General features: G+C 53.5%; 2 protein-coding genes across 5 annotated transcripts; both read right to left on the bottom strand.

Moving 5' to 3' along the window:
- Window positions 1-1,649: 1,649 nt before the first annotated feature.
- Window positions 1,650-9,498, bottom strand: TMEM184A (transmembrane protein 184A). 2 transcript variants are annotated; one of them, XM_052680331.1, is made up of 9 exons: window positions 9,371-9,498; window positions 6,636-6,860; window positions 6,072-6,237; window positions 5,259-5,349; window positions 5,093-5,168; window positions 4,487-4,578; window positions 3,975-4,144; window positions 3,699-3,896; window positions 1,650-3,282 (listed from the first exon to the last, which is right to left on the bottom strand). In XM_052680331.1, the coding sequence occupies exons 2-9, from the start codon at window positions 6,858-6,860 to the stop codon at window positions 3,032-3,034; spliced, it is 1,269 nt and encodes a 422-aa protein (XP_052536291.1). In that variant the 5' UTR covers window positions 9,371-9,498; the 3' UTR covers window positions 1,650-3,031. The 2 variants fall into 2 exon arrangements, with proteins under 2 accessions (XP_052536291.1, XP_052536290.1); XM_052680330.1 differs by lacking the exon at window positions 9,371-9,498 and adding an exon at window positions 8,191-9,303.
- A 1,770-nt stretch (window positions 9,499-11,268) lies between these two features.
- Window positions 11,269-14,247, bottom strand: PSMG3 (proteasome assembly chaperone 3). Of its 3 annotated transcripts, none has more exons than XM_052680333.1 (3): window positions 14,116-14,247; window positions 13,620-13,837; window positions 11,269-11,914 (listed from the first exon to the last, which is right to left on the bottom strand). In XM_052680333.1, exons 1-3 carry the CDS (start codon window positions 14,147-14,149, stop codon window positions 11,762-11,764), a joined length of 405 nt encoding a protein of 134 aa, XP_052536293.1. In that variant the 5' UTR covers window positions 14,150-14,247; the 3' UTR covers window positions 11,269-11,761. The 3 variants fall into 3 exon arrangements, with proteins under 3 accessions (XP_052536293.1, XP_052536292.1, XP_052536294.1); XM_052680332.1 differs by having other exon boundaries at window positions 14,038-14,164; XM_052680334.1 differs by lacking the exon at window positions 14,116-14,247 and adding an exon at window positions 13,931-14,015.
- Window positions 14,248-15,328: the final 1,081 nt, after the last annotated feature.

The following is a 15,328-nucleotide window of genomic DNA, read 5'->3' as shown; positions in this document are numbered from 1 at the left end:
GGGAGCGCCCCGTGGGACTTGGCTTGGAGACCTCGTGCTGTGAAACAGGTCACGGTGCTGGAGGGAGCCGCTCCCCTCGCCGTGGAGTTATGAAATATCCCTCGGTGCTTCCTGTGCAACTGCTGGGGAATAAACAGCTTTAATTCCTTCGATCGATATTTCATCCTTCTCTTTTGCCCTGTCGCTTCATCCAAGCTTTAAAGCAGTGGCAGAGCTGGGAACCGCCTGGGCTTTGATCCCCTTCCATGGGCAGCCCTTGTTTCTAGGGGCAGCTAAAAAGGGGGAAACGTGCACTGCGCTGGGCCAGGGCTGCGTGTCGCATAGAGGTGGCCAGTGATGGAAGTAGGGCAGTGTATGGATGAGCAGTGGGACTGGGGATGTGCGGTGCTACAGGTGGGGCTGGCTGCCTCCTCACCCAGCTCCTGAGCATGGAGTGGGGATGCAGGGCGAGCCAGGGGATTGCTGGTGCTGTGAGGAGCAAGCTTGTGAAGGTCACCGTCCCCTGCTTCAGCTCCAGCCCATGGAGAGGACAGCGAGGAGCTGGTGATGGCAGAGGGAGGTGGGACATCGTGCCCATCCCAGGGATGGAGCAGCACCATGCTGGAGGACACGTTCTGCCAGGGACACCTTTGGTATTTCGGCACCCGTTGGGGCGTTCTGAGCTCTGAGCCTTGCAGGCTGAAGGCCCAGGCCATAGCAGTGCACTCCTTGGGGCCAGCATTGTTCTGCAGGCTTGGGTGCACCACAGCTGGTTTGGTGCTTTTTTTTTCCCCTCAGTGTTTTGCTTGTGAGAAAGACCTGTTTTACATATAATACAGTAATCAGGACTTGACATAAATAGGCAGTTGTTACCGTCTGCAGTGGGAATTGCACCTGCTGGCAAGAGCAATGAATGCAGCCCATTATGTGCTGGAGTTGATCATTTGTGCAATGAAGTACAGCCACGCTTCTTGCTGTGTTCTTATGCCAGTCTGCATCCCGCGAGCACGCTGGCAGATGCCCAATCATCACCTCGCAGTCTGTCCTCACCCAGGGGGTGAAGCTGCTTCTGTCCCCGCAGCTGCAGCACAGAGGGGCTCAGAAGATGGAGATGTTTGCTGAGATGTGGCCCTGCTTCCCTGTCAGGCTTGCACCCAAGTCAAGCCTTGTTGGTGGCAGCTCCCTGGATGTGCCAATTGCTCGGCTCTTGTTTACAGGCCAGCTGACACAAAACAGCAACCTCACGGGCTGGGCAGGTACAGGCAGCAGATCTCCAGAGCAGAGGGCTTGCAAGACTGGCTCAGCCATAGCCTGCCTGTGTTGGCTCCACGTTTCCAGCATGATAAAATACTTCTGATAATAATACATAGATTTGTGTTGTTGCTGCTGGGCTTGGCTCGGCTGCAGAGGACCCAGCAGCTCAGAACTGCTGCATCCACAGCTTTGGAGGAGGTGCATGGGGGGGACGCACTGCTTGTGGAGGGAGAGGGATGAGCGCGAGCCCTGTGGGAACGTCGGAGTGTGGAGGATGCTGTGTGTGCAGGTATTTCTGCTGGGCCAGCACCAAGGGGCAGGGAGGACGTGCAGCTTAAGAGCATCAGCATTAGAGCAGGAGCGGGCAGAGTGCGGGCTCTGCTCGCTGAGCTAAGTGAAAACGCTCATTCAGCCCATGGTAGAAATTGCTGTTTATTAGAAAAAAAAAATCATAAATAATTTCCTCTTGCAATTTACACTTTGCAGCTCAAGAGCAGGGAATAAAACAATACTAGGAGCTGTAAAACAGCTATAAGCCTCACCCGTAGGCTTGTTTGCCATGTGACTGCAAATCAAAGGCTCCAGACTTGCCCCTGTCCTTCCACTGCCCAGCTCCCACCCCAGCCAACAGCTGGCTGGTGCCCGAAGAAGTTCCCTAGGGGATCATCTGATTAACAGCAGGGGAACAGAAATAGGAGAAAATAAAACTGGAGAGGAAGTTTAGCAGGACAGAGAAAATCTGTCTCAGTGGCTCAGCCCCACGTGCCTTCTCAGAGCCCAGGCAGGGCGACGGATTTGTGGGATGCTGTGGTGCTCTGGGAAATGGCTCACACAGCCCTCAATGCAGCTGAGTTCCCCAGGGCCTCCAGCGTCCGCTGATTCTGGTCTTGCAGCACTTGCTTCTTGCATGCAGGGTAGGGACAGGGGATGGAGAGGAGTTAGGAGGAACAGACAGTTCCCGGTCGGTGCATTCCTACCACCACCAGTCACAGTCTGGTTCCCTAATGGCTCTGATAAGAAAGCTGGAATCCCTTTTAACTCCTGATCCGCTTGCAGATAAATGGGTTCAGACATAAACAAGCTCCTCTGTCACTGCAGCCTTCAGGAATGCAGCTGCAGGACCGTGCGGTGAGGTCCAGGAGAGGTCCCACTTCTGATCCCAGGAGATCCGGTCCAGCAGCTGCATCCCCATCTGGAGGCCGAGGAGGATGAGCTGCTCTTCCTCCTGGTAAAGGGCTCCTGTACAGCTCTGTGGGCTTTTTGAAGGGAAGTAGAGAGGAAAACATAAAAATAAGGCATGATGTCTTTCAAATTTTACCAGGTTTTGAGGTGAATTGAAGTCACCTTCCTGCACTGCTTTTCTCCATGGGGCCCTGGAGATCATTTTTTTACCCAAATCAGGAGAAACTAGAGCAGAACTGTGCTGAGAAAAGCATTTTTGTCAGGTCTCGGTGCTGTTTGGAGGTAAGAGCAGGGTGAGGAGGCCAGTCTGCCCAACAGCACTGGGGCGGTCCTGGCTCACTGGGAGCCCAGCAGGGGTATGGGCACAGGGCTGGCACCCAGACTGGCAGTGAAGCAGAGAGCACAGTCCCTAACACCTCAGAGATGAGTCAGAAGCTGGCACTATTTTAACCTTTCCCCGGTTATTGCATCTTCCCTTTTAGGAACTGGCTTTATGAGTAGAGTTCCTGGCTCTCCTCCTTCCAGCGTGCCAACATGACCAGGTTGTCACAGCCTCGAGAGTCCCCCCTTCCTTGCATTTAAGCCTCTCCAATGTCTCTGTCCCCTCGGATATCTCCTACAGCTCCTCGTCCGACAGGATCAGCACTCTCTTCTCGATGTTTTTGCTCTTCCTGCCTCCTGCTCCCTCTGCCCTGCAGGCCACGTGCCCGTTCTCATCCGGCGCCTTGCGCTCTGCCTCCTGCATGGCCTGCTGGGTGTACTGCTGGTAGGTGGGCGAGAAGTTGTGGATGGCATCCTGCACGATGTCCTGCGGGCTCATCGTCTCCTTCAGCCCGCTCGAGATGCTCTGCATCGGGGCAAGGTTTGCTGAAAAACAGAGCAGGAAGTGATGGGGCATCAGATGGCCAATAGTCCCAGTGCTTTAACACTGCAGTGATGTATTTCCCTACAAATTCAAAATCGTGGCCTCACCGTGGGCCACGTCTCACTGTGGGACAATGGAGCTCACAGTGGTGAGCACCGAGGAGGAGGATGGCAAATCCAGCCCTATGTTTCGAAGAGGGTGGATCCTCTCCAGCTGTGTGTGCTGTTATACCAAAATGCCCTAATTCTGCCTGTCCACACCAAGGTATCTCCTCCTGTCACAAGCAGTAGAGGAAGAAGAAACTCACGGAGCACAAAAGAGGGCTCCTTTACTGTTTTTACCATTCCATTGTAGTGCTGCAATAGGTTGCCTTTTCCCTACCCATTGGTGAAAGAAGGCAGGAGAGAGGAACAGTTACCTGTTGAGTTTTCTTTCTTCTCTCTGTACACCCGGCAGCTAAAAGCGTAGCGCAGCGCAATGGAAGCAAAGAGCATCTCAATGCAGATGATGAAGTTCTGGTATCCAGCAGCCACAGTCCCAGCCCCCACCTCCTTCCCATCGATGATCTGAACTTCGGGGATCACCCCGCATTTCTCCAGGATTGCCAGCAGTGTCCCTGTGCAGGGAATAGGAGAGGGATCAGCTCTGGACCACCCCCCTGGGCTGCGTGGTGCACAAGAAGGCTGGGACTCACCTTGCCAGAAGGAGAGGAAAATGACAGCCTTGATGGTGATGAACTTGAGGACTGGCTCAAAAGGGCGCAGCAGGTCCATGGTGGCGAAGTAGAAGAGGAAGAGGGCATAAAGAGCCAGGCTGACAGAGAAGTTGTAGATGATGGTGATGTACAGATAGCCACTTCGGACACTGCGGGGGGAGAGCAAGCTGCTGAGTGAACACAGCTGGGGGCAAAGAGGGAAGGACAGGAGCAGGGGGCTGTGCATGGCTGTGCCGTGGGGGGGCAGCCCAGCCCAGCCCAGCTGTGGAAGGGTAGGAGGGGGAACAGAGGCTGCTGTCACTTTTGTATTTTGGCCCTTGGGTGTTTGGTTCGAATCTTGCCTGGGGATAGTGGGGCTGTTCTTGGGCTCCGTGTGGTCTCGCTACCTGGGGAAGGCCAGCAGGTCCCCCATCCCCTCTGATGGAGCAGGGACCACCCAGTCCCCTTCCCCCAGGAGATGCACTCCTCTCAGCCCCACCCAGCATCCTCACTTGAAGTCCCCGTCGTGGTACTTCCCAAACGCCTGCAGGATGATGGTGACAATTGCCATGAGGGGTTTCACAATGCAGAACTGAAGCGTGGCCTGCACAGGGGAGAAACACCATGAACAGGGCAGTAGCGACCTCCTGCCCCCCGAGCCCCACCACAGCCAACTCTCTGCTGCTGGGATGGAGGAACAAGTGCTTCTCCATTGCAGGAATGATCTGGACCAGCAGACAGGAGGGAGCAAGGCTGTGCACCCTGAGCGCTCCCAAAAATCAGCATAGCCACTCCGAGGAGGGGGTGGCTCGGGGACAGAACGGTGCCTCCAGCCTGCAGCGCAGCACTGGGCAGTCAGGGAGCCGGCCAGCCAACCTGAGAGTAGGCAGAGATAAAAATCTCAGAGCTGCAGTGGGAGGGGACCCTGACTCAGCAGTGAGTCAGAGCAAGGACAGCAAGCGCAGCGCCCTGCTGCTGGCCAGGTGCCGACAGAGAGAAAAATAATGAGCATCTGGGTGAGATTTGCCTTTGGGTAAGGGACCCACTGCAACACAGCCCCAAGAGCCCCCACCCCTTGCTGTGGAGGGGTGTTGCAGTGCTCCCCACTGGGTACCCACCTGCTTACAGAAGCGCAGGAAGCCAATGGAGTAGGACATGCCCTGGAGGCAGCAGGTCCCGTACAAGCAGCTAGACCTGGAAGCAAAAGCCAAGGAGATGCTGTTGGGCAACAGGATGGGGAAAACAGGCAGAGGGCTGAGGAGTTGGTGGTGTGCCACCACTTACGCAATGGGTTTCCCTCGGATCTCAGTCATGATGGTGCTCTCCCCACCAAGGTACTCAAAGCACAGGCTCAGAAAGCTGTAAATCACGAAAGCTGGCAAGGAAAGAGCAGACATGGTCAGCAGAGCTGGTGGTAGAGATCGGGGGGGGCCTTAAATTTCACTTATCTTCCTGCTCAGATGTTTCCTCATCCACCCAGCATGTTATCAGGGTTTGGGACAATGGCATGGGTGTGTAGAAGGCCACCAGCAGGTTCAATACACCTCAGCCAGATGCACTGTGCCACGTCTACAGAGTAAATGTGTTTTGCTGCAGACACAGCAGCTCCACCATGCACACACAACCCCTGCATGCACAGAATGTGTTGGGCATAGGATGTACTGGCAGCACCCAAGGATGCACATCTGAGCATGTGCAGGAGTGCAATGGCCAAAGACCTTCATGGAAGGACATTAAACTCAACTCACAAGCTTTCTCTGCACCTCAAAACATCCCAACTGCCTGATTTTGTAGGTAAGTCTGCCTTTTCCTTTGGAACAACAGTTTTTCTACCTCAAAGGTAGGCAGAAATCCTTTCCCCTGGGAATGTGGCCAGATGCTGGGCACTCAGAGCCTGCAGGTGCCCCGTGGCCCTCCTCTCCCTCCTGCTGATGGAGCAGGAAGGGGGAAAGCTCCAAATGGTGGCGGGGGGAGCTGAAAGCAAAAACAATGGGGATCCAGCACTGTGTGCAAGCCAGGATGCTCCAGAGACACAGGGCAGAGGAGAGCCCTGCTGTGCTGTTAGCATCTCTGCTGACGTAGCTGCCCTGTGCTCACCCTCATAGCAGTCGCGCACTGAGTCGAAGTAGACATAGTACTGGTGGCTGCCAAGGAGCAGGAGGCTGAGCCACGAGTCGAAGGCGTAGATGGGCACGATGAAAAGGATGCGGATGATGTAGCGCTGCTCCTTGGGGATGGTGTAGTTCTTCAGGTGCGTGTAGATCTGTAAGGGAGAGCGTGCCCGTTGTGCAGAGCTGTGGCTAGGACTGATGAGTCTGGGCTTAATTTGCTGCTCTGAGGCAGTGGCTCGCTCTGGGGCAGCCCCAGCATTGTGTGGCTGTGCAGCATCGCAGAATGTGCCTACTGATGGGGTGCTGCAAGGCTGCATGCCCAAAGGCACGGCTGCGCGGTGCTAGATGAGCTCCCACTGAGTGCTGCCTTGTGCCTCTCCCAGCTCCAGCAGCCACAGGGTAAAGTCCACCCCTCCCGATGCAGAGTTTTCCCCTCCACCAGCTGCAGGAGGAAACACCCACCTGGAGGTAAGGATTTGCAGTGAGATGGTGGGAAACAATGGCTTTGCCCCAGCATGGACCCAAAGCTGTGACTCCGTCCTGTCCATACCTGGTGGAAGGTGATGACGAGTGCCGACCACACGAAGATGCCGGAGATGACCCGTGCTGTTGTTGTGGTCAGGAAGAGCTGCTGGCCATCCTTGGAGTCGTTGTGAGCAGCTGTGAGCAGGGTGAGGGCTGAGGATGGGGTGGCGGAGGCCAGCCTGGCAGCTGTGCCCGGCCCTGGAGAGCTGGGCGCCGCAGGAGAGGGCCAAGCATGGGTGGCATTACTCATCTGTGGGAGGGAGAGGCACGGGGAGTGGTGTGGGATGGAGGTGAACTGGTGAGGGGGAAGATCCCAGCAAGTTTCCCAGCCCACAAATCTCCAGTGAGCTTTTCTCCTCCCCACGCCTTTCCCAGCGTGGCCCTCTCCCAAGCCAGCCTATTCTCCATGGTCAGGGCTGCTTCTCAGCAGGAAAATGCAAATGTTCAAGAGCAGACCCTTGTGTCTGCAAGGTGTCTCTAGTCTCCACAACCCCTAAAATACACACTTCTTCCTCTCAGTCGCACTCCCTCTGGTTTTCTCTGGGGTCACCATCCCTTAGGAAACAAAAAGATCTGCCCACACTCTTGCTCTCAGGTATTCTCACCTGCAGCTCAGGACCTCTCCCACTGGGCACCAGAGACTTAAGCATCAATATCACCTCATTCCATGATTAAAACCATCCCCTTATCAACAAGCTGTCAGGATACTGACATCCCTATGGACAATGTGCTCACATCATTATCCTGGGAGCCCAGAGAACACCGAGGTCCTTGTGGTCCACCCCCACATTTGGCTTCTTTCTTTCTGAGTGACCTGCTAGTGGCCAGCTCCAGGGTTCATCAGAAGAAGGAGGTTTGGCATCACCCAGGGCGTTCAGCCAGGCAGCAAACCTCAGCCATCTCATGACCTCAAGGTTCTGGTGTGCCAGCCCAGGCAGCAGCGTGGGGTTTGGGGGATGCTGGAGCATCCTGCATCTCTGCAGCATCCTCGTGGGCAGCTCTGCCTTCCTCAAAGACTCTCACCCCAGCATTCCCAGCACAAAGCACTCTGCAGCTCAGCCAGCAAGGACCAAACTAATAATACACTCTTATTTATAGGGCAGCTTCATATCTCAAGGCCAACAGATGCACAGACTGCCATGTTTGGCCTCTCTTTGAGCTATCTATGGAAACCTGCTTTTTCCACACATATAACAACAGCAGTTAAAAAAAAAAAAAAAGCAGCAAGCAGAGCTCTAATAATGTAGACACTCCTCAGCACATTGTTAAAAAACAAAGATTTTAGCTGCTGGGTAACTATCACCCAGAGGAAAACCTGTAAGTAGAGAATGGTGAGAGGCAAGAAAATATCTGCCAGAGATGATTGTGGCAGGGGACAACCTTGATCCCCTCGAACACAGCAAACAGCCCAAAGCCCAGCTCGCCTGGCAGCTCCCTCTCCACAAACCCCAACCTCTAGGGAAGGAAACTCGGCCGGTATCAGATCAGCACCCCTAAAAATACCTCCCCCAGACCCCTCCCGCAGTCTGTAAGGGGAGATGCCCAGTGGGTGCTGCTGGTGGCCGGGTCCCAGGGAGTACCTGCAGCTGCAGTTGGGCTCTCAGGGCAGCAGGAGCTGAGGGTTTTCCTTTGTGCAGCTGTCGTCACCCTGCCCAGGCCGGCAGGAAGCAGGATCCCGGGGAGGGATCTGTTCTTTGGACAGCCCTTGTAAACATTAACAGGAGGCCAGGGAGAGCTGGCGGTACAGGCAGGAGGGAGGAAGCCGTATTGGGACCCTTCCGTGGCAAGACCCTTCCCCACAGCTTGTTTTGGGGATGCCCTAAGTCAGGTTTGGATGTTCTCACTCTCCTCAAGCTTTGTGCTAAGGAAGAGCACAATCGGGCTTGCTCCGTGGGACATGGCAGAGAGCTGTGTTCAGCTCCAGACCCATTTATTCTGCCTTCAGCCCGGCGCCGTGCCACAGATGCTTGGCCCAAGCTGTCCCAGCTCCTATTAGCTTTCACAGCCCGGCTGTGCAGCAAGCAGCTCGGCACCAGCGGCCTTCCTGGCAGGCTCTCCTGCATTGTAAAACTCTTAACGCGTCGCAGCAAGTCATTAAAAACAAAAGCCTCAGTGCCACTCAGAGACAGGGCTCCCAGCTCCAGAGGTAACCAGATCCCGGCCGTGCAACATAGCCGGGCAACTCAATGCAGCCAAGGGCCCATTTGCTTCCAAAACAAAGGCAGCCAGGAGGTGTGAGGGTAATTTTAGCCCCAAAACTCAGCTCGACAGGATGGCACATCCCAACAGGCAGCTCTTAGACACGGGGCAGACACCTGCTGTGCTCCGACTGCCCGCTCTGCTCAATCCCTGGATACTGGAGGCGCTCAGTGAAAGCTGAACCGAAAACCATGGACAGTGCGCTGGGTTTGGGCAGGCTGTCTGCAGGATCGCTGTGCCCAGGCCACGCTGCTGGTGAGGGGAGATGGCTGATCTGCACCCAGGGATGGGAGCGGCCAGGCTGCGTCCTGCCAGCATCAGGCACTCCTTTCCTGCTGATTGCATCCAGATAAAGCCCAGCTCGGGGCTGTTTACGAGCAGCCTCTCTATACCACCCCCACACCACCAGGAGGAAGCACCTATAGCACACATAACCAAGGCAGAGCAGCACCCAGCCCTCTGTCAAGCCCATACCACAGGCTCTACCCCACCACCCGCAGGTGCACGGGGCCAACCTCCGCCCTGCCGGCCATCGTGCCCCGATCTCGAGGCTCCACTCACCCTGCGGGGCTCCTCCACTTGCAGGCCGTGGCTGCGTCCCGCCGTGCACCTGCTTCTGCATCCCCTGTGCCCTCCTCCAGCACAGACTCCTCCTCCGGGCACCTTCCCAGCAGGACACCGCCAGCCCTCCCTCGCTGCACCCCAAGGGGCTCGGCACCGGCCCTCTGTGCCCTCCCCATAGCAGCTGGGGCGGCAGGTAGGGCTTTACATCCTGCAGAAAAGCTGCCGAACGTACCTTTCCAGTCTGCCCCGTTTAGCACTCACGCCCGGAAAGCAAACAAGGCTGGAAGGCTCCGGAGCTGCTGCCCTGCGTTTGTGGTGAGCGCTGCCTGGGTGGCAAAAGCAGTTCTTGTTGCGATTGAGAATTAATTCCTCCTGGAGGATAGCGATGACTAAAAGGCAGACATCTGGTTGTACAAGCAGCCAGGCTGGGGAGGCTGTTTTTTGGGACAGGCCTTCCCTTGGTTTACTGCAGAACAGAGCAAACCTGAAGGACCAGCTGCTCGTGGTCTGACTTATCGCCTGCAGAGAGGCAGCCAGATGAGACGCTGTGGCTCTGAGCATCAAACAGGAGAGAGTGCCACGTCCTTTCTTTGCTCACCGCTGCGTGCAGACCTGGTTGCAAAAAGAACAAGGAAAGCATGGCAGTAAACCAGGGTCAGCTTTCAGGTGTTAACGCATGAGGTTTTCAGGGCACAGAAGCAGTGAGGCAGCGTATCACCACAGTGCAAGATGGCCAATTCAATGTAAACCACAACTCATACATGGTTTATAAACTCACTGGAGCTAAAAGGGCATCATAGGAGCAGCAGGGGTCAGGAAACACCGCATTTTGGATTGGGAAGAGATCTCCACTAGCAAAGAGCAACGTTAACAAACTCCACATGGCTCTGTGAGCCCTCCTAGGCTGAAAAAAGAAAAAAAAAAGAAAAAAAAAAAGAAGAAATGTAAAAGAGGGAAAATTTGGAGTTCTGACAGATGCAAATTTTTGATTCTTGGAAGCACAGTTTGGAAAATTATTTTTAGATGAAATTTCTGTCAAGGGCAGCTGCAAGCCTGCAGTTTTTGAATGTACTCTTAAAAAAATGTTTCATTTCTCGTTATCCTTTAAAATGCTGTAAAAAACATTACTTCAGAGGAAAAAGTCCTTTCGAAATGTATTTTCTGCTTTTGTACTTTTATGGGATTTTTTTTAGCAACAGTAATGATCCAGCAATAGGATCTGCATGGGGAACGGACAGGGTCTGTGCTGATTCTGCTGACACTGATGGGTACCAGCACAGCACAGGTCTTTTCTGCCCTGAATCTGAAGGCAAGACCTGGCCTTGGTCTGCTCAGTCAAGTTCCTAAGTGACAAAAGTGTGCAACAGCTTACTTTAAAATTGACTACTTGGTGCTACCTGTTCCAAGAAGAGGAAAAAACAAACGTGCTTTCCGAGCAAACAGCACAAGTTGGGCTGTTCAGCACTGCGTTCACTCGTCTGACCTCGCATAAGAGCACTTTCTTTTAATGGACTCAGCCAACACCCCACTGTGTAACCTCCAAAGCCCTTCTGTCCCCATGTCTGCTCTGACAGTGCTTCAGGAGAAGGGCAGCTTGCTGCAGGTGGCCCAGAGCAATGCACAGGCTGTCTCTCTGAAGTGCTACTACCACACATCATACGGAAACAACCGATATTTTGCCTTTTTCTCATTAATTTTGGATCCTTTCTGCCATCCTGTCATCAGTTTTCATGAAATTGGAACACTGCAATTATCTACCTCTCTTCAAAACGCAACTGAAAACGAAGAGCAGATTCAGCATACATCAGGAGGAAAATGACATAAGGATACAAGTAGTCATATAGAAGTAATTCCCTTAAAAAAAAAAAAAAAGAAAAGCAGGCAAGAAAAAAATCTTTCCTATTATGCAATTGCTGTTTATTTGTTACGGAGGCTTGTATTTCAATTGAAGTGATTTTTGCAGAGCGAAGAAAAAAACAACCAACCATGTAAAATTAGATTCATCAATGTTTCTTTTACTCACTCTGCACTGGGTGTTCCCCTTTGCGGTGCAGCGTAGCTACAGAGCTTGGCATCCATCACTCCTCGGGCACAAAAGCAGAGCTGTGACGTTTCCCAAATATACACCCCTCCCCAGGTGAAAATATAACATTTCCCTTGTCTATTGAGGCAACTGTTCTCATCTCATCACCAACTATCTGGACCGCAAACCTGTCACAGGAAGAAAACCCACAACCATTCTACACAGTAGAGAAAGATTCATCACATTCCTAAGCGTGTCCAAAACCAGCACAAAGACATTCCATCATTTTCATTTCTTGTCCTCTCAAAGAAGTGGTGATGAGTCATGGACTCCAGATCATTTCCTTGAATCCAGATGGTACAACTTCACCACACTTGGCAACTTCGGATCACTTCCCGTAGAGCCTGTATTCCTTCCATGGTCTTGTCCTTCAAAGCCATAGCGAGAAGAACAGGTTTGTTCCCAGCTTCCTGAGACACGAATGCCACCAGGTTCTTGGCACAAACATGGACGAGGGGCTGAAAAGCAAAGGTAAACAGAGGTACACTCGCACCTGCAAAGTCATCCTGCATGAGTTAGCAGAGGTAGAGCCCTGCAATGACTCGCTCGTGGAGCACGTCGAGAACCTGCCTGTGCTGGATGCTGAGCATTAGCTTGCTGAGCAGTTCCAGAGTGATTGGAAACAGACGCACAGCTTGGCTGGCCAGCATAGCCAAGCCGTGGTATGGGATAATTGAGAAGGCACTTTCTCAACAGACTTAAAATAGAAGAGTTTAGACCTGCGAGCGGCTGCCCAACAGCCCATCCTGAAACAACTGAACTGCAGCTGCGCTGGAGTTCTGCACTGCCTTAGAGTGTTTGGGAAGCTGCTGTTGAGAGCCCTGCTGCAATTCTTCCCACAGCACCAAATACCAACTTATATAAAATGATCAGAATGCCTCTATTCCCATCATAACCAGATTCCTGAGTACCATATTCTTGTTGCTGACCAGACCACGCTCTGCTGACAAACTCTGGAAGTAGGCTGTCTTGTTTTCCTAAGTCTTAGAGACCTCAAACTGGCATTACACAAAGCCTTTGCACATGTAAAAAATGTTTCTGATTTTAACAGAATAATAAAAACCAGAAATAAATGGTGAGGCCGAAGCAGGGAAGAGAAGGAATATCATCTCCTTAGTGAGACTTCTTTAAGAAGAATATCCAACTTGCCTTTACTGACACCTATACTTATGCATTTAGAAGGCTGAGCTAGCTTGACTTTAGCTGCCAGCATAGCTTGGAAGTATGTATGGTCTCAAACGTTCATAGCAACAAGCAAGAAGTCAGCAAATTAAAGCCTTCTTAAAGTTAATTGATTAAGTTGGTCACATGATTTAAAAACACGGTGTAAAAAAGGCACTTCCTATCTCCAAAATAAAACACAGAAATGGCTCAGAGATGCCACTGCTCAGAATTAGCAGCCATGTCAACCAGGCAAAGCAAAGCTTCCCCCACCAAGGGAAAGCAGACTTGTTGAGGAAGGAGAACTGCATGGAGGGGCACAGAAAGGAGAACCTACGTGTTGTTACAGCTTTTCTAGTTAAGGTGAGCAAGTAGCATCTGACAGCCCAACCCTGATGGAAAGCCTCATAAACTTGTAGCTCTGTAACTTTTTGCTTTAATGCCTGACCAGCTGACACTTTGCAAAACACGTTTCCTTCTGCTTTCTCTCCAGCTCTGTGAAACCAGTCGATAAAAACTCATTTTGTTGGAGAAAAACAAATTAAACTTTATCGAGGGCAGGTGTTGGCAGGTGCACAGAGAGGGCATCTAAAGTCCATTATGGGGCTGGCAGAAATGGAGGCTGGGGGGAGGAAAAAAGAGCGACTCCAGAAGGAGAAATCGTTGGAACAGAAGGCCAGGAAAGCTTATCAGAGGCTGTATGTTTGATCCCGCAGCCTTTAAAGCAACACGAGCTGTATCAAACCTTCCATAAACACAGCAAGGCAACCCACACCCTGCACGGCACCAAGCACCGGCCCCACAAAGCTGCCGGAGAACAGATGAACGTGCCTATTTTCCAGAGGAGCCCCTCTTCCTCCAGACCACATTTTTACACCCCTTTGACCGCCGTGCAAACACCGCTCAACGGCTGTGATTCATCAGCTCCCTGGCAACTCGCACGGCCCCACCTACAGCATTTCCCCTTCGCTCGGCGCCGGGGCGCTGCGCATCTGCTCCTACCTCATCCTTGCCCAGCAGCACTTTGGTGCTGAGCGAAGGCCTGCCAACGTTGTCCCCTATGGTATCGGGGTTCACGTAGACGAGCGTGCCCATCTTGCCGTACTGCGTGACCACCACGAGGATGGAGTTGGAGAACGCGGTGCAAACCACCTCGGTGCGGACCCCGCGGACCGCTTCCTCCCGCCGCTTAGACGTCACGATGGGACTGGCTGCCATCGCTGCGGGAAGCAATCAGACCACATCAGATGAAATGCGCGGAACGCGGCCATCCAAAGCCCACAACCTTTCGTTCATTGGCTTGGCTTCGTTACCGCGGTTGAATTCCGGAGCGTAAAAGCACCCAGAGGTGCGGGGGAACCAATGCCCCCACGCGGACACCGCCGCACAACGCCCGCAGCTCGTCACCCCCTCCCCGTACCCCGGACCGAGCTGAGGCCCCACGCCGCCACCCGGCCCGCCCCGGCGGAAGAGCGCCCGTCCCCTCCTCCCATCCCACCATCCGGCGCGGGCAGATGGCGCTGGGCCGCCATGTTGGGGAGGGGCCGCCATGTTGGGGAGGGGCCGCCCGCAGCCCCGCGGTCCCCCTGCACGTGTGGGCAGCGCTGCGAGGCGGGCGGAGCTCCGTGCCTCTCGCTCGTATCCCGAAGCAAAGCGTGTGTTTTTCTACCCTCGTATGCTGCCGTGGGAGATGAGCAAAGAGTGCGTAAACCTCGTGCGCCGCTGAGAGTCACGCGGGTGCTGATTTCTGCTCCATCCGTACTTTATTTGGGTGCTTGTAACGCTCTTCTGCGTCCCTCCAAAGCAGAGTTACACAAAGCTCTCCTAGCTGAGATTTCTCAGAGGTTTGCAGCTGTGTGGACTCGTGCACGTGCTGTGGGTGACGCCTCCAAAACGCAACCCTTCCTTTCCACGCATTCGCTGTTACCATTCCTTCCAAAACACCGCAGGAAAAGCACCGAACTCTGCCTTGCTTCTAAAAGCAGTCGCTCCTTTTTGGTTCGCTTTACAACCTATAGCTTCTAGGCGGAGCACGCAGGCTGTGCGCTGAGTGTGCTCGGAAGCACCATCAGAGAGCAGCAGAGCTCCACAGAAATCCCTTCCACCGGCTCAGGCGGTGGTTGATGCAGGCGGAGAGGCTCGGTGCCTTTCGGCGCTGTGGCCACGGTCTGTTTTGCAGCACTGCGAACCGTCAGCGCCGCTCTCTTGCTGAGCGGCATCACTCGAAGCTTTGCCTGCTGGACAGAGATGATAGCAGCTCCTGTCAGCGAAGCCTCCTGGCTCGTGGAGGAGTGCACTCCTGTCCTGCCTTCTCCGGAGGAAGATTTTACTTCAGGAAACAGAGCACTGGATTCTTCCTGCCATCCTTTCCAGCCTCTGTTTTATTCTTTACGTGATGAGAGGACAGAGACTCCGCTCCAGTTCAGATTTCCGTGGAAACAGCCCTGTCCCCTACACTTCACTGATTCCCATTAGTTTGGGAGCAAAGAGTTATTTCAGTTGATTGGAAACCATTTTGGCATGGATCGGAGGCAGGATATAGAGCAAACACGTGAAGCTGGCAGCAGGAGGGAGCCGAGCCCTAAATTTTCATCACCAAAAATAAACATGCTCAAAAAATAGAGATGGCTGTGAAGGAGAAGGCCCCTATTGCTCATCTGACCTGGGCAGGGTGCGGAGGTTTGAATGGGCAGGATGTGGGATCTGCACCA

Source organism: Tympanuchus pallidicinctus, unplaced genomic scaffold (genome assembly GCF_026119805.1).
Source record: "Tympanuchus pallidicinctus isolate F22 unplaced genomic scaffold, pur_lepc_1.0 scaffold18, whole genome shotgun sequence".
Classification (NCBI taxonomy): domain Eukaryota; kingdom Metazoa; phylum Chordata; class Aves; order Galliformes; family Phasianidae; genus Tympanuchus; species Tympanuchus pallidicinctus.
This window is presented reverse-complemented; position numbering and strand designations above follow the sequence as displayed.

Bases quoted from the DNA above. Each gene is read 5' to 3' on its own strand.
- TMEM184A (XM_052680331.1), bottom strand. From the start codon at position 6,860: ATGAGTAATGCCACCCATGCTTGGCCCTCTCCTGCGGCGCCCAGCTCT. The intron at 4,579-5,092 runs GTGGGTACCCAG...TCCCCTGTGCAG, and splicing joins TCCTGCGCTTCTGTAAGCAG to GCCACGCTTCAGTTCTGCAT. The intron at 3,897-3,974 runs GTGAGTCCCAGC...TTCCCTGCACAG, and splicing joins TTTCCTCTCCTTCTGGCAAG to GGACACTGCTGGCAATCCTG.
- PSMG3 (XM_052680332.1), bottom strand. From the start codon at position 14,149: ATGGCGGCCCAGCGCCATCTGCCCGCGCCGGATGGTGGGATGGGAGGA. The intron at 13,838-14,037 runs GTACGGGGAGGG...TGCTTCCCGCAG, and splicing joins GGGCCTCAGCTCGGTCCGGG to CGATGGCAGCCAGTCCCATC. The intron at 11,915-13,619 runs GTAGGAGCAGAT...TTTGCTTTTCAG, and splicing joins TGCTGCTGGGCAAGGATGAG to CCCCTCGTCCATGTTTGTGC.